The 25894-nt window shown below is 33.3% G+C and overlaps 1 protein-coding gene across 1 annotated transcript in view; it reads right to left on the bottom strand.

Annotated features, from left to right (window-relative positions):
* The window catches only part of LOC115888037 (nephrin-like), a 409016-nt gene that overhangs the window by 35174 nt on the left and 347948 nt on the right, over window positions 1-25894 (bottom strand). Inside the window, 2 exon segments of the mRNA XM_030907605.1 lie at window positions 2238-2436; window positions 9150-9410. Coding sequence (XP_030763465.1) covers window positions 2238-2436; window positions 9150-9410 — 460 coding nt within the window.

Here is a 25894-nt window from a genome sequence, read left to right as displayed (position 1 = left end):
AATTATTTGTTTGCTTAAAACAAATACAACTTCTTAGCTAGTTTTAGTTTAAGATTATTTTGATAAAGAAATTATTATCATATACATTCACATTATGCAGTGTAAAGACCACTATGTTTTTATTTTTTTGCTTTATGATTAAACTATTAATTATATATTAGAACTCTTTCAATATGCGAAATGAAAAATATTAACAACTGAACATCTATTTTAATGTTTAAATTTATTTATGTAAATAGGGTGTCCGTTATTTACAAAGTGGATTATTTCTCTCACGACGCTCTCTAAATTTTTAGTTTATTGTCTAAAAAAATAACAGACTATTGTAGACCCTTAATATTCACAATACACCTTGCCCCAAAGACGAATCGTCCCATTTAAATTACATGGCAATTTGCCACATTTTGCAAATCATTTTTTTTCTATCGAACTTGTTCTCTCGCAGCCATGACAATATTATTGTACAGAATTGAACGCTCTACAAAAAAGGTCTTTTACTATTTTTCGATAAACCTACTCCTTCAAAAGTTATTCACGGTTAAAGTTAACCACTCCGTAAATTCCTAACTTCTTCAACTTTTTTAACAAAATTACGATTATTTTTGAAAAGTTTAATCTATTACTGTAAAAATATACAATTCTGATGGTGTTAAGGTTGGGAATAAGAAATCTTCAAGTCTAATGAAGTTTAAACCATTTAAGTATAGCTGATTTATTTTAAAAAACAATGTTTATTAAAATAAATCAGCTATACTTAATCTATCTTAATACTATCAGCTTAAATGGTTTAAAGTTTGTAAATAACGGACACCCTAATAAACAAACGAGTTTGCTATACATTTACATTATGCATTCCAAAAACATAAAATTATTTTTTTATCACCTGTGACAGCACATTTAATTTAAATATTTATGAACCATGATTATACTATGAATTATATATTATAAATATTTCAAATGCAAAGAGAAAATATAAAATAATACAGTCTCTTAACCAGTCTATAGTTGAAAATTATTTTTAGAAAGAAATGCGTCTCATATACATTTACATTATGCATTGCAAAAACATCAAGCTATTTTTATGTCTCCTGGGACGGTACACTATAAAAACTAATTATTAGGCTTTTTCTCTATATGGATTAACCAGATTACCGCAAGCTATTGCTAGGTTATTCTATTAATTTCAACTGTATTTTTTAGATATTGTGAATGACCGTAAACTAAAAAGTATAAAGTATATTGATACCACTAATTTATTTCACTAATGTCGAGCTTCTGAATCAAGCTTAAGAGTTTGATATCTAATTTCAAAAATTCTGCTACTTTCAGCGTCCATGCTTCCACACCATATAACAAAACGGACCAGACATACCACTTCACCATTCTGTATCTGAGGCCGAAGTTCAAGTTCCTATCTGTGAGAAATATTCGAAGTTTCAGAAAAGATCTTGCTTGTTCTATCCTGCATTTGATCTCCTGATCTGGATCCCACGATTCGTTAACCATGCATCCCAAATATTTAAATTGTGTGACCTGCTTGATGACCTCTCCATTTAAGTAAATTCTGGTGTTCGGAATATTGTTTCTGCTAACAGCCATAAATTTAGTTTTTGTAGTATTTATGTTTAAACCCAGTCTTTGGCTTTCATTGTTAACCTTATTTAGAAGGATTTGGAGATCATTTGCATTGTCTGCCAATATCACTGTGTCATTGGCATATCGGATATTATTAATTTATTTTCAAACCAATGGGACTATCGGAGATTGACTCAGTGAATGCTCTTTCCATATATAAATTGACTTTCTCCACTTATTTCCTCACATTTTTTGTACAGTCTTGTATGCAGCACCCGTAGAAAGAGCTTAAGGAAGTGGCTCATTACACTAATAAGACGATACACTTTACACCAAGTTGCGTTCCTTGACTTGGGTAGCGTGATAAACGTAGAACGAAGCCAGTCTTCAGGGATGTGAGGGGTGTCATAGATGTTATTGAAAAGCTGTACTATAGTTTTTAAGTTTTGTTCATTAATTAAGTGGAACGTTTCCGAATATATATCATCAGGCCCTGGAGTTTAAGACCAAACTTAGTAAATAGAAACTGTTTTAAGTTAAAAATTCTGAATGCTCTATAATTTCAACAAAAACCTTACTAAAATTAAGTTGAATAGATTAAAGTCCTACTAAGCTCAATTCTTTTCAAGTAAAAATAAAATCTACTTACATTATTTGGAGACGTAAAATTCCGATTTCTGGCCATGTAAGCTTCCGCCAGCGGTGTCACGTTCTGGAGGGGCGCGCTCGGTGACGTGGCCGCCGACGCGGGCGGCGATCCGGCAACGTTGCGTCCGAAATCGGCCGGATTCCCGGAAACGGACAGCGCTGAATTATTCAGACCCGGAGTCTGTGCGGCCGAGCCCAGTTGATAGTCGGAATCTGGAAAAGAAAACGAAGAGGAGTTGAGAGATGAAGTCGGTAATCTCTCCGTTCGGAAGAAATCTCTCTGTTAGGAAGGCGTCGATGTGAATCTGTAGTGATTTAATTTAATGTTATGATTTTTGGGCATAATGTTATGGTATTAATGTTATGATGTTTGATGTAAAACGAGATTTGGTATGTTAGTATATGACATAAATTAGGATTGATTGACTACAATTTTTGACATTTTCGAATATTGTTTAATTGAAATTGTAACACGAAATACCAAGTGTGTGGTATCAAATTATTCGTAAAAAAATGCTAATAAAAAATAATGCTAATGTTCCAAATATGCTAATGAGCCACTCTTGTTCCATTTGAAAAAATTGAGATATGATTAAAAATACGATTTGAGCATTTTCTAACTAGCCAGGATAAGACATTAAAAACATTAGACGATCAAATCTATTTTTCAAAGGCTCCTTGATTAAAAATTAGTATTTTTAACATAGTCATGGCACACTAGATTGAATTTTAAAATACGATTTCTTATTAAGCAAGAATGTCAAAAGTTGACATATGATAATATGTCATTCTATTCAGAATGTCATTTTATATCCAATAAAGTAAAAAAAAATACTGAAGCTGCCATTTAAAAATCAAAAGTTGTGGTCATTTCCGGTGAAACAGGAAGTGGCCAAAAACAATACAATTGAACAGGTCAATCAATCTTAATTTATGTCATATATTAACATACTAAATCTCGTTTTTTTATCTGAAAAAATGAAAAAGTTGTAGGGGTGAGCCACTTTTGAGACGCACCCGGTATATTTATTTATTTTGATTCAGCAAATACAAACAAAAGGTAAACAAACCGTTTGTTAGTTTATAGTTTGATTTAAGCTATTTGCTTGAGCTAGAAAATTCATTAAATACTATGTTATAGGGTTTTTTAAACAGTTGAGTTTATATGTCCAGAGAGGAACTTTTACATACGTGAGTGACAGCTCTGTGTCATTTTAATTCAAAATTTATAATTGTATTTGGCTGCCGAAATCGTACTTTCTTTTGTTCTTAAGAAACATCTTTTTGTTAACAATTTAGATAAATTATTCTAAGCATATTTCTTTTTTTACTTTTAAATACACAACATAAATAATATTTCCATGGTATATTACTAACGTTGTAATTTGCGAACTCTCTAGTAGGTATAATGGCTTTATTCCGGAAATTTCCTTCATTATTTCTCTAAGTCTTTTTTAATGAAATACGATCATACCGTGTAATTATTTTCTCCGAATTTAATTAAACTCTTTTCACGTTTCTTAGGTATATAAGAAATGAGGTAGTTGCGCACGATGAAAACAGCTTAAACTAGAGATGGGTTGACTTTGAACGATAAGTTAAAGTTAAACTTTATTAAATATTATTTATGTGTAGACTTAACATGTATTATATTAGTAAAATATTATTCAAGAAACTGATTGGATTATATTTAGTAAAATAATTTGGATAGCACGTGTTTTAATGGGATAATAAAATTATTTAATGAAATAAATAATAATATTTGAATTAAAATTAACTAGAGGTAAAATCATATTTCATTTTTATATAACTAGTAATACCAAATTTGGTCGCGATCGGACGATATCAACTTTTGACGTTTCATGCGTCACAATTAACTGTTACACTGACGCTTGTCGTACACGGTCAAATTGGCCTTGATCCAATCTATCGAGATACGAAATTTCATTTAAATCGGACTATTTTTTATTTGAGTCATTGATAATGGGGTTTCGTAGTGCAAGAAATGTCAAAATATGAAAAGATGGGGCTAAATAGATAAAAAAAATTTAAAAAAAAGAGAATAAAGAATATAAAAAGTATTATTTTTAGAGGCTATCTAAATAAATATTTAGATAGCCTCTAAAAGAAAAATAAAAGAGGCTTTTTTAATACAATCTAATAAAAATAAATGTATTGCTCATGCATCTGTAGATGTTAGTAATGTATGGCAATCGCTTCTTTGATTTTAAAGAACATAACATAAATAAACATAACATACGTAAAATTTAAAAATAATCATACAGAAAGTTTGGGGCTTTTTGGTTTTACCTTACTAAGTAACTGTTATCAGGTAGTAATTGTTAATTTTGAAGTTTAACTTCATATAATGTCATTTTAACAGAACGTCAACGGTTTCTTGTAGACGTATCCAGGGGTGGGAAAGTGAAATAGCAAAAGCGGTTCCACCGTTTCCACGGAAATTTCAAATAAAATAGTTCCAGCCTCAGGCGCTAGGTGGTAGTGCAATTAATTTTTAGGTTAAGAAGTTGCTGCTAGTTATTGCCAGATGGTGTTAAATCAGAATTTTATTGTAGTTTCCATAGTTTTCAACGGCCATTGTTATACTATTGTCAAATTCTCAAAAAATATTGTCGTTGTCATAGCGCCAATCATAATATTATCAAATGATTATCAAAACGTTTTTCAAACTATAACCTAACCTAACCTAACCGATCATAATATTATCAAATGATTATCAAAACGTTTTTCAAACTATAATTTGTGTTTTAATTAGACAATTCCTTTTGTTTGTGGCTCTAAAAATATAATGTAAGTCTTTTATTTTTCCCATCATTTAAGTAATTATTTATATTTACTCCATTTACAAAACTTTGGGCGTATTACCTTGGTCTTGTTTTATTATAATAAACGATGTTTAAATATTTGACTTATAAATAAAAACTTTAAATAATAAATAATATTTACACATGTTTGGCTTTAATTTTATTTAATAATTGTACAAATTATACTGTTAAATCTTATTATTTACACATCACAACGATATTTGTTATTAGTATTGTTGAATTTGTGTAAAAAATAAGATTTAATAATCAAATTTAATTATATTAGAGTAATATTCAATAAATACGCTCATTTAAAAAGCCCGCGCTTCGATCCATTTAAAACAAACCCTACTCAATAGATGGTGCCACTTCTGTAGGATAATTTTTCAGTATGGCAGAGTCCATTCTTTTTCTAGCTAGGTATATTCTTTGGACGTATCTGCTTTAAAAAACTGAAGTGTTCTCATAATAGTTTGAATTTAAGTATTTTAAATAGTTTTTTCTTTATTCTTTGTATTTTTTTGCTTCCGACGACGGGAAGAGATAGACTTTCGGAAACGTTAAGCATTTTTTTCTTTGTTAGGCAAATTTGTATAACTGTAAACATAACTTCTGACAAGTAGTTTCCGTTTGGGTTTAACGCAGAAGTGTTTACAAAAATAACAATTTTATTTTGTATATTTTCTTACAGTGCAGTGGCAAAATACCCATATAGGATTTTTTTTTGGAGATACTGAAAATTGTTAATTTTACCCATCTCTAGCTCGAGTTTTTCGACGAATTAAATATATAATTAATTTACGTTTATTTCGTGGTACTTAATCGTGAAAAAGGGTTGGCGAAAGCATGGCAAACTTGGATGAGGGTAGAAGGTCACGGATCTACAGCGGAAAAGGGAAAACGTACGGCCATTTTGAATTACGACACGGAAAATAATTTGCGAGCGTTTTTATCCGGTCTCTTTCAAGAATGAATGTGCTCGCGGGTAATGACGCTTTAAATAATTCGAAATAAGTAATGCGAGAAAGACTGTACCTAATGATTTGTTGTTTTGTAGTTTTTGTGATTTTTCCAAGAGGAAAAACTTTTTTATTATGGATATTTTGAGTAAAATGCATTCTTCATCAAAAATTTTGCTTATTCTAAAATAGTTTCTACTCTGTTTTTTTTCTCAAGTAAGATTTCAACAGACGATGACAGAAAAAAGCAGATGATATCCATATCAATCCATTTATTTAACTGAAAAAAGTTTCTAATATTTTTAAGTTAAGTATGGATAGGTTTACAGCGAGGGAGTCCGAACTGTATTCCGGATACTTCGGCAGCATATTCTGCAGATAAAAATAAGTAAAAAGTTCGTATAAATGTATGTCCTAAGATGCTTTTTGTTTCGAGATAGAGAGTAGAAGTTTCATTTTTTATTTCGATTTTCCAAATAGCTTCTGAAGTAACGACAACATTTGGATGAAAATTGGTGTTTGGGAGTTTTTTTTTGACATGAGAAATTTGATTTTGATGTCAACATGCCTCCTGCTAGTAGAGGGGCGCCATCTACATTTTTTAACTGATTTGAAGAGTAATAACTTTTCGTCCGTACCTGTATAAAACTACTGAGTAAAAAAATATAAATTTACGACGGTTTTTACGTAAAAAAGGTCTCTAGGTAAAAATCGCTTCGAGTAATGGTTTTCGAGATATTTGGAATCGAAATTATCAATACTGTCATCGTTGACATAAATTAAACATGTTGACTAAATAGTTATTAGACTGAAATCATAAATTTGAAATGTTTTTGTGCCAAAAGTTCAACAGAAACTGTTTTACCATCATTTTTTGCAGAAAAATTTATGAATAATTTAAAAAAATAAAATTTTCCAAATTTATTATTTCAGTGAAATAACTATCTACTCAACGTGTTTATGTTTCGTCAATAATGACAGGTATTGACCATTTCCATTCTAAATATCTTAGTAGGTAGGTAGTTTTATACAGGTACGGATAAAAAGCTATTACGCTTCAAAACAGTTAAAACACATGTAGGTGGCGCCTCCACTAGTAGGAGTCATATTGATATCAAAATCAAATTTCTCATGTCAAAACTTCAAGATTTTCATCCAAATATTGACGTTACTTCACAAATTATTTAGAAAAAATCGAAATAAAAATGAAACTCCTACTCCCTGTATCTCTGAAACTTTATACTATGAACTTTTTTACTTATTTTTATCTGCAGAATATGCTGCCGAAGTTTCCGGAATACAGTTCGACCACCCTGTATAAATCCGTCATGGCGTCATCTCTTGTTGCTTTTAACCAGTTTTATTGGTTTTATTTCAAAATGACCAGACCATATTTCAATATTATTATATTGAATATAACGATGATAAACGACAAATGGACGCCGATGCGTATGAATTCGACTTCGTTTTTGAAAGTTGTGAACTCTTGTCAAATTATAGGTTAAAATTTTGTGTCAAATTATGTCAAATAGAAATGATAAATATTTTGCATTTTGGACTGTGTTATTACGGGTGGTTCGTGTTTTTTAAAATTAAGTTGAAGAAAACTCGAGGGAAAATTAAGTGTTGACCCAGACCATATTTTACAGTTAATATTCGGTGCCCACAGACCGCCAGAGACAATTTGCCAGAGATTATGGCCAGAGAGTTGTATTAGCCACAAATAAAGTTTGTATACCATCTCGGGTATGGTACCAAAAACTAGAGTATTTCTATAATAGCAGCACACGATAGGTAAATAATAAATTTTAGTATGGCAGAGAGATAATGTCATAAGATACTGGTTTACAAAAATCAAAATTAAAGTTAATTAACCAACTTTTAAGGTATAATATTCAGTAACTGTTATTATTAATAAAATATTGTGTTTTATTTATTCCTTTGCAATATTTTTTTTTTATTTTTACATAAATTATATTGATAAATGTAACATAAATGCAGGAAGTTGCTTGAGCTTGAAACACGGCTTGAAAGCAATAAATCTTTTTTTTTATTTTTTTTTGGTATGTGGTGTTTTTTAAAATACACCCTTGCTTGTTTTGTATTAACACATACTGTAATTCTTTTTAATAAAATAACTCGATTAGATTTTTTCAATTTTATACAGATTTGTCACAATATTTTGAAGTAATCACTTGTCACTCAAATTCTAAATATATTAATTTTCTGCTATGCGTTCCAATTGTACCAACTTATGTCTATGTAAAATAAGATAAACTACTTTGAAAATAAAATGACAGACACATCTATCAATGCCAAGGATCTTGTCGCTGGACAGACTATAATCCGGTTTATATTTTCCAATTTTCTATACCTTTTCTAAGTCCTAAAAATCAAAACGCTTTTCTATGGTAATATAATTTCAGGGGCAACGGTCTAGCTACGTCGAAACACCGGTTCCCATTAGAACACCGAAGTTAAGCGACGTAAGGCGATACTAGTGGATGGGCGGGTGACCGGTTCGAAACTCTGTATAGTGCTGTTGTCCAATAAAGGCAAAAGTGTAAAATCTATTGACACACACTGCTCATTCACGCCGGTTCGAGGCCGAATGAGATCGGATATCTCGTGAGTAAGAGTCGATTTGACACTTGCCAAGTCGGTAGGCCATTGACCATGATATGGCCGAGGACCGCTGTTCGGATTCCGCCTAAACAATGTAGACCCCGTCCAGATTAGTCCTGGCAGCAAAAAGGAGACGTTAACTGAAATCTTTACTTTACTTTAATATAATCTCTTTTTTTTTTCTTTTTTTAATTGATAGAATTTCAATTAACGTCATATTTTTTGCTGTTTTAAAATATTAAACAAGCACAAAATTTATTTAGTTCAATGCTACGGAAAGGGTCATAATAGTTATTGGAAAATATGGTACTTCACTATAACCATCGTGATAACCATCTATCAAAGAATTAAATCGAAATTATATTACCATAGAAAAGCCTTTTGATTTTTGAGGACTTAAAGTTGGTGTATTTGTGACAAGTGTCTAGGTGTACCCATACACGAATTGTCAAAACGAGAAATACTCTCACAGTTTTCTTCTATAATATTTAATTCGTTATATTAGAAATAATCTTACCTTTATTCGATGGTACCACATCTGGATTCTTATCATCCTTCTCAAACAAATCCTCTGATTCCGATCTCAAAGGCAAAGTTACTTTGTCCTTGACAGGCAGAAACCGAGGTCTTAGAGCCCTACAGGCGTTGCGTCTGGAACGGCGTATCTTTAGGGCTAGCAGGATAACGACTGTAACCAGTAGGACGGCAGTGACGATGCCTACTAGGACGCCCAGGACGGGGGCTATTTCTATTTGATCGCGAGTTCCCAGAGACAAAACTGAAAAAAGAAAGAGAATTTCATTAAAATATAATCTGCGAGTTTAAAGTTTGAAACATAGGTATGTGCTAATATTTCATATCTTATTTATATAAAGTTAATCTGAAAATGAAAAGAAACACACACAAACTCGTTATTAGATTTGGAAAAAAATGTGAGGTTTGAAAAGGTTTGTATACTTGATTTCAAAGATATGCAAAAATATGTAATCACGTATCAAAAAAAAACAAAAACTGAAAAATTTGCTAAACAATTTTGAGTCGTCTGTAACTCGTTACTACTTATGAAACAAATGGCACGAGAGTGGCTCATTAGCATATTTGGAAAAAGCATTTTTTTACGAATAATTTGGTACCACGTACTTGGTATTTCGATTTAAATTGTCGTCGTTATAAAAAGTCGTTTTATGAACCTCATATTATAATTTTATTTTTTTTTACAGTTTATATGTTTTGTTTTTTGAAAATAAAAAATGTTTTAAAAAGTGTTTATGATTATTTTTGTTTTATAGTTTATTTTAAACCCTATCTGTCACAATAATTATGGTCAATGTGTTTTTGATCAAGAACGATGTCATGGCCATATGTTAACAAATTGTTATTTCCAGACCTACTTTCTTTACGCCATTATGCATAAATATGACGGTACCAAATTTTTTGTAAAAATGCTTTTTACAAATATGCTAATAACCTAACCTTAATTCCATTTTTGGGCTTCTTTTAACCGGTTAGAACAGGACACTCAAATATTAGACGATCAAATCCATTTTCCCAAGGCTCGTTGATTAAAAATTAGTGTTTTAACACAGCCATGGTACTCTAGATTGAAATCTAAAATACGATTTTTTAAGCGAAAATGTCAAAAGTTATATTCCGTGGGTCATTTTATATCGAGAGAGAGAGAGAGAGATTTTGATTTATTAGGTTTTTTAGCGAGGGTTTTAGCGCTCAATAATAAGCTTTATTTAATATGAGGTTATTTTAAATAATTTTAAGTTAGAAATTAAAGTTTTTTCGTTATGTTGATGCTGTCTAAGAATTCCATAACTTTATTAATCTTCGAAATGTTAAAAGGCGCGAAAATATTCTCATAGGTAACAGCATTAAAGAATCTAGACCTATGGGAGGCAACCAGGGGTGGATGGGAAGTGGAAACCGGCCCGGGAAAACAGACAACCGGCCCAAATCCAACAAAACAAAATGACCATAACGAAGAAACATATAATATATAAGTAAGGGTGTTTTTTGCTAGTGCGAAAAGCCCTTTTGCCTCCAGGTTTTTAAAATTAAATTGTCTTGATCAACATTTTCGTCAAAGGCTTGGGTCGGACATCTGAATTTTTACTACAAAATGGCTCAGTTTTACAGGGTTCTACTGCTTTATTTCCATTATCGATAACGGTAATTTGATCTTGAATAGGCTACGATTTTGAGTCACCATTTTGAGAAACTTTAAGACTTCCTGATTCGTTCAGCTGACCCAATCCTCAGTGAAATACATTACTTTTAGCTTTTCGGGTATATACTTTCTTACTCATTGTAGAAAGAAATTCTCTCTTTTCTGATACAGCAGCAGCCTCGTCGTGTATACGTGTTTTTAACTGAATGCAGATGCTGTTTAAAACTGCAGCATTTTTTAGGTTATTATACAGTTTTTATCACGAAAATATTCCTCTCTACTTTTCTACATTTGGCATCTTGTATGATAATGCCATGACTCAAACGAAAAAAACCTAGGCAGTGGATATGAATCTGTTCTGATGTAATGCTATGTTACAGTCCATAATCAGAATATTTGGATTTTCGAGATATATTAATATTTTATTATCTAATCTAGTTTAAACCTCATCTCTGCTGTCTCAGTAATTTTTAGCAAATTAAGTTTAGCAACGTTTTAAACAACAATTTAGACTTGGCTTTTAGTTGTCAGACTTGGCTTTTAGTCCGTCCCCAATTCAAACCAAACATAGATATGTTTTCTCCGTCACCCGCAGAGTTCGCGTCAAATTCGTCTACCTTTTTACAAAGGGGACCTCAAAAAATATTGCACCGAGGCCCCCAGTTGTCTACGCTACCGTATTCTCAGTATACATTTAGATCGAAACTATTTAAATTTACCTAATGCTATTCATTCTTTTTTCTGCTGTCAGTCAGTCATATTTATTAGTTATTAATAAAATAGTGGGTAAAACTATACAGGGTGAGTCTTAAATAAGTGCAAATATTTTCAGGGGTGGTATATTTCGACCACATGAACCTATAAGGGTTTTTTTGCAAAAAAAATGTTAAAAATCGAGCATTTTCTTTTAAATTTTCCTGTATATTTTAGAAAATTTTTTAGGTCCTGTAACTTCCTGTTCACCGCAAACCACGGTATAGTTTCTTAATCTCTGATATTACGACACTAAAAGAGATCAAATACTGTTAAAAATTCATTCACTCAATTTTTTGAAAATAAATCTTTTTTTTTAATTTCAAACATTAATAACTCTATTGGACTTATTTGAAACTCGTAAAGAGAATATATTATGTTTATTTTATGGAGATTTACCAGCCCTGAATATTTGCACTTATAGACTCACCTTGTATAATAAAAAATTTTAAACCCAAACCGAACAAACAACAGATGATTATTAAAATTATAAGTGTCCCAGAGAAAGACATTTTACAATAGTTATTTTACAAATTGGTATTTATGTTTAAAAGTAACTGACGATTATACTGATGCAAATTGATCACTTTAGTTAGAAGATTAACCATTTAATTTTTTTTGAGCTTTGATCGGCCCGGCGCGGCCCACCGGCCGATCTTTCCACCGGCCCACCGGGAATTTTCCCGTTTTCCCATATGGCCCATCCACCCCTGGAGGCAACAGGTAAGCATTCAAAAGAATGTGTCTCATTGACATTAAGTTGTTGCATAATGTGCATTTCGGAGGGGTTCATTTCTGATAATATATGATTTGGTAAGATATGAGTGTCCTGTGAGGGTTCTAACAACTTTACAGAAAGATCCGCGTTCAAGAGAATATATATTTTTGATACAGATGAAGAAGTGGCATATATATATATATATATATATATATATATATATATATATATATATATATATATATATATATATATATATATATATATATTATATATATTATAAAGTAAGAAAATATAGAGGGTGCCGTTTAAAAATCAAAAGTTGTTCAGGGCCCGTATTCTGTAACTTTGAAAAGGCTAAGCGCTTTTAGACGCTCAGCGTATATGACGTTAATTTTCGCTGAGCGCGCACTTAATTAACGATTTCGGTATTCTCGTCTGACGCGCTTAGCGTGTTTACTGATTGCGCTGAGCGCTTTGAAAACGGTTGCCTTAAAGGATCGTTTTGCTTGTCGAACTGTCAGTAAAATCGAAAAAATTGTGATTTTGTGCGTTATCTTGCTCTTTAGTGCAAATTACTACTTCTTCTATAATTTCCTCAATAAATAATTGATAATTTACGATTTGGCAGCTATAAATATTGTTCAAAACATCGAAAATGCTGAGAAGCGTCTTCAACACTTCCCTCGTATAATAAGAATAATGACATATCCATAGAAAACTAGCTTGACATAACTCAACAATAGGTTATGAAATTCACGTAACATTGACATTTTTCATTGTTACATCCGTCAGTTATCAATTTTTGACTATTACCTACATTAAAAATTCTGATGTTGCCAATATGTGCTCAACGCGTATCCAGAACACGATTCGCATGGCAACGAGAATACCAAAATGACTGCCTTGCGTTTCGCTGATCGAATACTTGCGCTCACCGCTTTGAAAGCGTAACGTTTTTATGTCAAAGTTACAGAATTCGGGCCCAGTTCTGGTCTTTGAATAAAAAGACTAAGGAAGGAGCATATCAAAATCTTAGGTACACCGCGATGGGCCTCAAATATGGCCGACTTAAATTCCGGTTAAAATTGTTATAAAAATATATAATTCTAATAAAATAGATAAGTTATAATAAGTATTTATTAACACAAACATCCGATACGCTACTGAAGTAGGTAAGTCAAATTAACGTATCTAAATTCTTTGACATCTAATCTTTGACAAGTAATAAATAAAAGCTAAAATGCAAGAAAAAATATATAATTTAGTTAATTTAAGTGAATTTCATAAATGATCGGTTTTACTACACGTATGTATATTATATAGTCACTTACTAGCGAAAAGTTGTTCCATTATTTCACTCAATTTTGGCCGAGATCTACCGCACGCTACACAACCAACTATTTTAGAGTTTTTTGATAAATCGCGATAGTGTCACTGTTAATTTAAGTTCTGCCACAATTTCCATCTAGATTTACTACCTTTATACAACTATCAGTAGTAGAATAAATAATAAATAACATAAAAAAAAGCTCCGTAAAGATTGACAAATCCACAAAATTTCAAATCAAATTCAAATGTGTCAAATGCATCGTCAAACAGAACTGTCAAGGATCCCCACCCTAGACGTTTTTATGGCGCTTTTTCTGCCCACCATGCATGAAGTATATTATATAGTCACTTACTAGCGAAAAGTTGTTCCATTATTTCACTCAATTTTTGCCGAGATCTACCGCACGCTACACAACCAACTATTTTAGAGTCTTTTTTGATAAATCGCGATAGTGTCACTGTTAATTTAAGTTCTGCCACAATTTCCATCTAGATTTACTACCTTTATACAACTATCAGTAGTGGAATAAATAATAAATAACATAAAAAAAGCTCCGTAAAGACTGACAAATCCACAAAATTTCAAATCAAATTCAAATGTGTCAAATGAATCGTCAAACAGAACTGTCAAGGATCCCCACCCTAGAGTGCTGTTATTGTGCTTTTTCCGCCCACCATACATGAATACATGGATAGCATTATGCTCCTTCCTTAGTCTCCTTATTCAAAGGTTCTGGCAAAACAGGAAGTGACTGAAAATAACTGAATACGTCAATCAATCCCTAATTTGTGTCATATACTAACGTAACAAATCTCGTTTTTTATCTGAAAAAATATAAAAGTCATGGAGGTTAGCCACTTTTAAGACGCACCCGGTACAAAATGACGAATTTCGATCGAATGCCACTTGATATCTGGCAAATTGTCTCCTAACTATTCACCATGATCATCATCATTTTCAGCTTATTCAACCATTCCCAATTATGGTGTCATGTCGCCTGCCTCACATATTTAGATACTTTATTTGTATTTAGGCCCACTCTTGTCTATTGCTGACTATGCGGGCCCAAGTTATCCCTGATAATTTCCTAATATTATGATCCCATCTCAAGTTTCGTCTTCCTCTAGGTCTCTTGATTCCTCGTGGGTACCATGCTGTAATTTTTGTGGTCCATCTGTTGTCTGTCCTTCTTACCACGTGTCCTGCTCATTGCCACTTGCGGGATTTGATTCTGTGGATGACATCTATTACCTGTGTCTTTTGTCATATCCACTCTATTCTTTTACTTTCTCTCTTGGTTATTCCCAGCATATTTCGTTCCATTAAGCGTTGGGCGACCTGCAGTTTCGTTAATGTCCGTTTCGCATGCATAGAGGTAATGACTGGTAGTACACATTGGTCGAATGTTCTCTTCTTTAGATAAAGTGGCATTCTAGATTTGAATATGATCGAGTTTCTTCCATAAGTACTCCATGCTAACTAAATTCTTCTGTTAATTTCTGGCGGTACTAGAGATCCCGAGCGGTGTATTAGTTGTCCCAAATATATATATTTTTCTACTGCTTCCTATTCTTATGCATTAAATCCTAAAAATATAATCTATCAAAAGCTTTCTGAAAATTGGCGAACGCCACATCAACCGGCCTGATTGTCCAAGACACCAGCAATAAGCTGTGAAAAAAATATCCGGTTGGTCAAATCTTCGAATTTACACCTAAGACAAATTATTCACCAAACTGACAACGAACACATACGTTCAAAGACGCTACAACTATGCGATTGTACGGTAGAAGTCGTATTAATCTAGTTGAGAACAGTGGCTCGCGCTGGAAATGATATGGGTAAGGATTTTGTCGTTGATTGATGCTATGCTGAGTGGGGCGGCCGTGTGAGCCTAATTTAATGTCGGGCAACGTTGCCCTACAGCTAGCGAGCGGCCCGACCGTTTTAATGAAATAAGTTTGGGTCCCGGAGGCTCGCGCCACAATATCTAATTCAATTTTCTGGACGAAATACGTGTCGTTGTTTATATTTATCAGACCTAAATTCCGCAAGGTTTTGTTTATTAATTTGATAAAGTGGACGGATTGTTTGTTGGCTACCTGAGTTGCTACTTAATTTTGCAAATCAAATTAGAATATTGTTTAAGGTATAATGGGACAACAACATGGTCTAACGAACGTACTTATACATAGAGCTCTAGACGTTCAAAATGGTGTGGATTTAACGTGAAGATAATGGTACAGATCGAGAAAATCTTTAGATACTCATGGGGATTTTACATATCTATACTATGCTGTATACAGGGTGTTTAAAAATCGATCGTGCCATCTCTCGTGGGGAGATTCCTCACGCAAAAATAATATTTATTTTTCATATCAACAGAGGTCCAATTCTGCTTTGTTTCGTAGCTCCTTCTAAGTGCCGTCTCTATTGAAGTTAGGTAATTAATATGGCATATGACTCTCTGTCCAGAGCTTGGTGAATAAGGGTGTTTCCGTTGCCGTTGGTGTGAGTCCAATCTCTAATGTTAGGTAGCCATGATTTCTTTTTCCTTCCTATGCTACGTTTTCCATCGATTTTTCCTTCTATTATGAGCTGTATTTCTTCATATTCTGAGTTCCGCATTATGTGTCCAAGGTAAGAAGTCCTTTTGATCTTAATTGTGCCTGTTAGGTGTGCACAAGTCTTCATTCTGTTTAAAACTTCACAGTTTGTTGTTCTGGAGGTCCATCTTATCCTCAGCATTCGACGATACATCCACATTTCAAACGCATTAAAGCGTTTCGTAGCTACAGGGTGTTAAAGTCTCAATAATTTTTCGATTTATTATAATTTTCAGTGAATAGAGATATATGTAAGAAACAAAAGTTAAATAGTAGCAATGTGTGTTTTCACCCCCTTCTCGGGGGTGAAAAATAAATCACCCATTTGAATTGCAAAAATCAATAAAGGGTGAAATTCTAAGGAAAAAATGTTCTATAACATTTTTTCAGAAAATTAATATTTTCCTAGTTATTTAGGACTGAAAATGTTGATTTTTCATTTCAAAACTGCATATTTTTTGTCAATTTTTATAAATAACTCGAAAACCTTGCGTTTTATCGCAAAACTCATATAAGACAAAAATGAAGCTTTTGGAATAACTAAACGATCCATTTTTTGTTGATTACCGTAGGTGTAATAATAGCCGAGTTATCATTCTGTAAATGTGATTTTTTATTTTTTGAAAACTAAATTGCAACCTTTTACTGTAAAATAATGGCACAAAGAACACATTTTTCGAAGAAAATGAATGATGACATGATGACAACAAAAAAACCTTTTAAATGCTTTTTTAAAATAGTTCCTAGCTCAAAAACTCGCGAATAGTCGTAGCGGTAGACCCAAAAACGTTTCAAATCGTGATAGAATAAAACCGCTTGGCAGAAAGTTTACTTACATATAGTAGGTTGATTTGGCCCGCAGCACCTTATCAGGAGTGGAGGCAGATTCAAAATGGCGGAATTTTTCAAAATGGCGGAGCTTAACTAAATTCTTATGAGACTAATGGGGTTGAAATTAATAGAATAGCAATTTTAACTTTTATAATTTATTAAAAGTACAGAGTTTTTAAGAAAAAAAATTAAAATGGCGTGATTTTTTACAAAATGGCGCTGGATGCCATTTCTTAGTCTTCGGAATCTTCTACAAAACTAAAATAAAAAATTAAAAAGAATAAGTCTACTCAGAAACTTTTGTTGGTCTAGCTCGGAAAAATATAAAAATATTTAAAAATACCAACTTTTGAATTACACTGTTGGTGCACATGTCTTTGCAGGAACTGCATTGCAGTGTACATGGATGACCACTTCTTTTGCATTTACACCGACTACTGCTACATCCAGTTTTACAGGAGCATTTAGCCAGCTCTTGGCATGTCTGCCATACTTTTGGAAGAACAGACCATAGAGGAGTTCACTTTGAATTTTTTCAACCCAGCCCCATCCCTTAGGTGATGGTGTTACGTTATCTATATCATAAGAACAACCCCAGACTTGACCAGCTTAGTAAGCAGCCCTTAGGATATGTTGATACGGTGCTACAGAAGTCGGAGGTATCAAATGAATTGGTTTGTTTTGAGAACAAAATAATTCTTTTCTTGGGGTGTCAGTGTTGGTTGCAGTGCTAAGTGGATTGTACATCTGAACAGTGAAGCTAGCAAGAACATTGACGACATCGTCCGGAATGGAAGAGAGTGTTGGGCTTGACATCGCTTGAAAAGCTTTGGTTGCCTTATCGCTCTGCGAATTCCATGTTTTCCAGTCAGACTTTTTTCCTTTGTAAGAAAAGTAAGACACCGTCTCACATCCTATAAAAGCATGAAACCCAGGAAGAGCGCTAGCCTTGTCGCCAAGAGCAGTGTGTTATTTGTGTGTGAGAGGCTTACCTGCCATAAGGTGTGCTGTGAAATATCGTCTCTTTGCACCTGTACCAAAAAGAACCCATAAATTCTGGAGACCAAGAGATTTAAATTGTGCGTAAAAAGCTATACATAGTACTAGTACATCAGTATCAACTGCTCGCACTACTACGTTCTGAGACCCATGCTGCACCGCATCCTTTAAATGTAATATTATTCTGCCATCTGCTTCATCTTTAGTACTAAATTTTACACAATTAAGGGATGAGTTTGCCTTTGCTGATGAGTAAATTATGTCACCTATATTTGATACATATACTATTTTGTTTTCTACTGCTATATTGATACAGATCAATTTTGTTTAATGTTTTTTTTAAGAAATCTGGACAGTTTGGTGGAAGTCTAGTAAGGCCGGTTACTTGGCGGCGAATTCCGTATCCTCGTTCTCCACAGACAGTATTTTTAACGCTATCAATTACATATTGATCCCAAACAATATCAATGCGCAATGCTCCCAATTTTGCGGCATCTTTTTCAACATAAGATTTAAGCTCCAGTTCAAAATATTCTGGAAATGTTTTGCTATAACGGGGAATGACAAAGTGTACACGAGCTGCACCATCGTAAACAATACCATCGCATGATTCTGGATCAGTATCGCTTGGTAAAATATTTTTTCTTCGTTTTTTTTCTGTTTGGGGGGGGGGCAGGTGGGGAAGGGGGGACGGAAGGGGGTCTTCTCACAATTACTTTCTTGGTGAGCTTGTAATACATTTTTGATTTGAACTAAAACTTATATCTCGCGCGTAGGTGATAGAGAATTAGCTCGCAACTACTAATTAATACAGAACTAAAATCCGCCATTTTGAATTTTATATACTTAGTGTAGTATTAATCCTATTATTATTAGCATTTGAATTCAAAATACACTTATTAATTTAATCGATTAAAAAACTTAAAAAAAAACAAAAAAGAAGCAAAAAAAACAGTAATTCTAAAAAAAACGCCGCCATTTTGAATTTGCCTCCACTTGCAATAAGGTGCTGCGGGTCAAATCGATTGTTTATGTGTATATACCACCTATAGCTAGTGGTTTGCTTCTATCATTATTTGAAACGTTTTTCGTGTATTTGGGTTCTACCGCTACGACTAGAAGTTATGATAAAAATAATATGGTCACCTCATTATTTCGGAAAAAAATTAACAACAAAATATATGATTAAAATTATATAAATAAAAACTAAGCGTAATACTTGTAGAGTTGGCTATATTTAGGTACTAACAATTGACTCTGCAAGTTCGAGCGGTTTAGAATGCATAAATTTGGAAAAAAGTTGAAAATAATGAAAAAATTTTATTTTTTGTTTTTTAAAAAATTTTAATTTTTTTGACATATCTCAAAAACTAAGCAAGATACGTAAAAAATGCAACAGAAGGTCTTTTTTTTGCAATATTTTTGCTCCCTTTCAATTTTTCTGTAGATGTCTTTATTTCGTAGAGATCACGTTTTTTTAATTTGAGTTGCATGTAAGGACCACATTCTTTGAGCCCTTAAAACCCAAAAATCTCGTGAAAATGAAGAGTTCAATGCGTGTAAAAGTACCAAATTTCAGGAAAACCAGTTTACCAATGTTTTTAAAAATAAACAATATATATATTATTTGCATTTAACCTTTCGAGGGATTTAACATCTTCGGGAAGCATTTTAGGACATACGTTCATAGGAACTTTCTGACACCCTGTCTATAACAGAAACTTGACCAATAAAAGATAGAAATAAAAAGCCAAAACGCAGAAGAAAAATATTTTAAACTAAGAACGAGCTACTATTCTAAACAGAATTGTTCTTTTAGCGCTGTATCTAGCGTTGGAACTTTCTATTCATTATCTGGAACGTCGTAAATCGTGGACGTTAACACTGCCCACCCCCCGGAAGCTTTATAAATCTCAACCCCTTCTGGTTCTCCCGGCTACTTTGGCTAAGATAAAAACACGGAAGCGTGGACTTACGTTTGAGAATTTACGTGTCGACTTCTCCGAGTTAAAACGTCTTAAGATTAAATGATAAATTGCTTTATGTCTTGACTGTATAAAAAGAAAAAAACAATCGGTTTTAAGTGTTAAAAATATAAATTACTTTTTTACATGAAGCAACGGAGCAAGTTGCTTAAGACACGAGGTGGGAAAACAATACACCCAAACAGAGTTATAAATATTTTTTAAGCCAGTGTCACAAAAAATGAAGTTTTACGGATCTATTAACGTCTCTAAAGTGTATATTTTTTGGCCGCTTTTTTTACTTTACGGCCGCTCTTTTACTTTATGGCCGCTTTTACAAACAAAGTCATTATAAGGTCAGCCTACTAGGCACATTTAATTTACTTATTTGGGTTATTTCCACGTCCGATATTAAGATTGTCAAATTATAAAAGCGGTATAAGGTATAAGACCTACTAGACACACTTAATTTGCATGTTTGGATTATTTACCCATAAAACAAAAGAAAAGGTTCGATTAAGTGAATTTCATTAAAGAAATGAAATTTAAAATAAATAACTAACAAATAATAAAAACCACATTATACGGGATATACTGTGATAAAAAAACAGTTAAAAAGAAAATTCCACACCTGTAATTTTTAACCAATCAAAACGTGTTTTTTTGACAAATCACCATGGCAACGGATAAATTTTAGTGATTTTTTTTCCTTGTTGGCACCCAACAGCGGATTATACTGGAAATCTTTTGACGTTTATAATGACAGAATATCTTTTTGAGAGTCTGGTTTTTATTTGTTTACATGATAATTTTGATACATTTCAATTACAAAGCTGAGATGAAAGTTTGTAAACTGCTTTCATACTCTTGACTTCGATTTCCTAGTATTCGCGGGTGTATCTCCTGGCGAATATTTTCTTTGCTTTCATGACCGAAGCGAAACATTTTTTTTAAGCCGTGCCGCTTGACAGCTTCAAAACTGAAATAGTTTTTAGGTTTGGGTGTCACTTACCTAGTTGTCATAGTAACTAAATAATCAATTCGACCAAAAATCGAAAAATATAATTTAATTATTTGATTTTCAAACACAATTTGATGTGGAATTTTCTTACCGAATATCACACGAGGTCAAATTAAATCCGGACATTTTTTTTTAACTGTACATTTAACATAATAATTAATAGCAAATAATGCCCTAATTTATTAACTTCTTTATAACCCAACTTACAATAAAGGTGCCCGGTGGCGTAGAGGTACAGGCTCTCTTCTACCAATCTCAAGGTAGTGGGTTCGAATCCCACACCCGGCATTGCATCAACCGACTATTTTTATTAAAATAAAAATAGTTCGGGTACCTAGGTCGACTCAGCCTTAAATGAGTACTTGGGATTCACAATCCTGAGGCAATAATAGGCGGTTGAAGCGTAGTGCTAGCCACATTACCTTCCCTGTATACCGAACAAAACGAATACATAGATTCTCGCGACAGTTCTCGTGCAAAATTTATTTTTTAAGTAAAATAATGGATGTTTACGAAGTTCGTGAGAAAATTCAAATTGTAAAATGGTATTTCCAAAATAGGTCTTATCGGGATATACAAACAATTTTTCCACAAATTATTGTAAACAGGGCAATTCTATCTTTACCTACTATATCAAGAGTTATTAAGAATTTTGAAACACATGGGTGCGTGTCCCCACAAAAACACAAGCCTGATGTGTTGATTAATGAAGAACAGGAGTTAAAACAAGTGTTTAACCGTTTAATTAGTGGATATGGAACTATTTGTGGCCCGCTAGATCACCAGATCTTTCTCCCAATGATTTCTTTTGTGGGGTTATGTAAAACCTAAAGTGTATGGTCATAATGGGGCTAATAATCTGGATGAGTTCAAGTAAAAATACGAGGAGGCTTTCCAAACTATTAGACCTAATATGTTAGCCAATGTCAGACAGACCGCCTAGGCTTCTGTCCAGCACAAGAAGGTGATCTTTTCAACCACTTGTTATAACTTTTTTATTTAGAGAGGTAATATTTTTAGTTCTTTCCTGGGTTTTAGAGAATTTATTTATTTTAGTTTTTGAAACGTAAACACACTCAAATAATAAAGATTTAAGTATTTTATTTTAAATGTTACCTTAATTGAAGGTAAACACTTAAAATGAAAATAATAAATACTCCGCACTCCTCGAGTCGTATTCCTAATCTGTCACGACCGACCCGTCCAAGCACAACTGCAACTGCAACTGCGTACTGCCTGACTAGCCGACTAGCCGGCAGTGAATCTCGAGTATGAACGCAAATTGGGTAAACGTAAATTCGTCCGGCAACTTGCTATGTTACTAGTAGCCTGGTGTTTTCTGTATGCAGGAGCTATTATTATTATTATATAGCAAAACTTCTGTTTATAATACTGTAAGACCTATTCCTGTACACATTTTTGTTGCCAATAATACACTTTTCATTTGGTTAATAAAAATTTGAATCTAATTTTCCAGTTTCGCCTTTATTTAGAAACAAAAATTGTAAAAAAAATTGTTGCCCACTGCACCCCAAAGACAGTTGCTTAAAAATTTGTATGTGCACCTCGGCCGTATGATTTTTTTTGGCCAGATCTACAAAAATTTACGGTAAACAAATAACTATTTTAGGGTGGAATAGTGACAATACTTATACATTCTAAAAGAAATTTATGCATCAAAACAAAATGGAGCCAATCAACTCGTCGCGCACCTAAAACATATATGTCACCACGGCGAAAGGCATCGCCGAGAGATAAAATTCTCCACTATGTTTTTACACTAAACAAACCCATCTCTTTGAAAATTACCAGCCACCGTTTAGAGTACTTTACGTCCGTGCGCGAAAGATACCGGACGCAGCCCCGGACAGCCCTAAATGTTCGCCCCGTAAATCCTCCAGCCGGCGCTAACAGGCGAGATCCGCACCCGCCCGCACCTCTTATTTCCTAAATCTTACCCGTCTGCTTCTCGGCCACTTTCAGCGTAAATCCTTCCAGCAGTACCGGTTCGCTGCGTCCCTTGGCGTTGGCCGCGGTACACCGCCATTTCAGCTCTTGCGGGTCCAGATTACGCTCACGATAAATAACGGGAACTTGGCCGAGACGTTGGCCTGCAGCACGCCGCTTTTACGTTCGTAAACCTGCAAGGAGGAGAGATGTAGAAGAAGGTTGAACAGACTTTAGCGAAAATATAGACTCAGATGCAAAAAAAGGAAACGGAGAAATTTTGGTCAAATTTAAAAGGTGGAATTCTCGACTCGTGTGCCAGAAACATTTGTATATTGGAATATACTTGCCATGTCGTGAGAACGGTTTCCTTGGTCACTCGTCGCATCCCCAATAGAGTATGTCGTCCCGTTTATTTCCAGATCGTAGTGTTTTTCGAGTTAATTACCGATAATTTAAAACTTTAAAACAATAATAGATTATATAATATCAAATTTACATTAATAACTTCAATTTTGGCGACATATCTAAATCGTTCTCACAGCAATAAATGGAATGGACAAATGAGAGACCTACGCGGGAAAAACCAGATTATATTTCACGGTTTCGCGAAATTAAGATAGCGATACAACTTTACAGACAAATGTTAAACGTCATTCGAGAAAAGAGAAGCAATATACGCTTAGTCCTAGAGATATTACAGCTTGGATATTTTGCCGTACAAAGGAAAAACCAGATTAGTCCACGCGTAAATGGCAAAAACGAGATATGTACTTACGCATGGGCGACAAGCATGCATCTTACGAATATAGATATTATAAGTTATAAATTTATTTTTTTTTAAAAGAGTTTTTAAAACCACTAAATATTAATTTTCTTCCTACAACAAAGAAATAATAGTTTAGATTTAAGTTTTATACAATAACTAATTGGACATCCCTAAGGTTTTCCCCTGTTTTGTTTTGCATTTTACGACATTTTGATTTCAGGGCAACGGCCCAACTACGTCGAAACACCCGGTTCCCATTAGAACTACCGAAGTTAAACGACGCAAGGCGATGCTAGTTGATGAACGGGTGACCGGTTCGAAACACTATCGTGCTGTTGTCCAAAGGAAAAGTGTAAAATCTATTGATGCACACTGCTCATTCACGCCAGTTCGAGGCCGGATGAGATCCGGATATCTCGTGAGTAGAGTTAATTTAGGCACTTCCTAAGTCCCGGTAGGCCATTGACCATGATATGGCCGAGGACCGCGGATCGGATTCCGCGTAAACAAGTAGGTACCATCCAGTTTAGCCATTGCAACAGAAAGGAAACGTTAGCAGACCTCCACACATTTGATTTCAATTATTCCAGAATATGGCGATAATTCCTAGTAATAATAATTCTGAATTGGTTAGGTCAACCGAAAATAACATAACATATTTCTTTAAAAACACTAAATTACGTTTTCTCAGCTCCAATTAAAATGGCAAAACGGGGTTTTTTCCATGAATCTTCAAATTATGTTATTTTCAATTTATGGCTTTATACGAAAATCAGCCCTTCATATGGATGGCCAAACATAAAGAACGTAGAAATCGTATTGCAGTGTACGGTAAAGAACTTAAAAGAATCACTACTTAATGACAATTTTTGGAACGACCGATATCCATCGATGCGACTATACTGTTTACTTGCAAAGGATTTAAACAATGTTTGTCTGGCGTACTTGTTGAAATGGACACGTCGTGTGAGCGCCACACTTGCCGAAGTTGTTTACAAAGTGGGGACTGGTGGGGATACTTACCGGAAATATGCAAATATTGGCGTACTTGCCAAGTAGTCGATTCGTGAGAGTGCGCCTTTAAAGTGTATTTTTTTGTGTACTGAAGCTGTGGTTGGTTCCTTGTGAAACATCGTTGAAATATTAGTATTTTAATAAAAGCACCTTTAGATGTTTCAAAAAGGGAAACTTTTCAATAAAGGTAACTTTAACTCAACAGCTTCATATGTTTCGGCTTGTTAGGCCTTTTTCAAGAGTTTTTTTTAATTTTTTTTGTTCTTTTATTTATAACTATATATATATTTACTATGGGGTGGGTTCAGAGAGTAGTTTACAATAGGGGTAATAAAAGATGTGTTTAGAAATCCTTGTTGGTCGTTAGCATTATTTTCGTTTAACAGATTTTAGTATTTCTAACTGTTCAATGTAATTTAAGCGTCTACCTTTGTTTCTCTGTGTAGTAACAATTGAGTTTTCATTAATTTTGTGATTATTTACTATACAATGGGTTGCAAGACCAGAACTACGTTGGAGATTATTAATAGACTTTACATGTTCTTTAATCCTTATATCTAAATTTCTCCCTGTTTGGCCTATGTACACGGCATCACAATCATTCAATCCACCCTATATACACCTGACTTATTTTTGACATTAGTTTTGTCTTTATTATTTAATAAGAATTTGACCTAAATTTCTTTTATTTACGTTAATAGTTTTACATCCCTATTTTATTAGAGATTATTTGAAATTTTGTTAGTTAAATTAGAGATATAGTTTAAAGTCGATAATTATTTATTGTATGTCTTTAGAATTAGCAGGTTAAAATTCTTTTTTCATTAAATATTTTCTTTTTGTTTTCTCTTTAGCATATTATCAATAGGGGAACACTTATATCCATTATTGATGGCGATTTGTTGTAATATTTAACTCTTTATTAAAATTCTCTGGGCTCAGTGGAAACATTATTAATCTATGAATTAAACTTCATAGGGTGACATTTCCACTGAGCCCAGAGGAATTTTTTAAAAGGTTAAATATTATGTGGGCTAAAATCACCGTCAACTAATGGATATAAGTGTTCCCATATTAATAATAAAGAAAAACAAAAAATATTAATGAAAAATTTATAACAATACCGTAATC

Source organism: Sitophilus oryzae, unplaced genomic scaffold, assembly GCF_002938485.1.
Source record: "Sitophilus oryzae breed Bouriz unplaced genomic scaffold, Soryzae_2.0 scaffold_682_pilon_pilon, whole genome shotgun sequence".
NCBI classification, from domain to species: Eukaryota; Metazoa; Arthropoda; class Insecta; order Coleoptera; family Curculionidae; genus Sitophilus; species Sitophilus oryzae.
The sequence above is the reverse complement of the archived record's forward strand: the minus strand, read 5'-3'. Positions and strand labels throughout refer to the sequence as shown.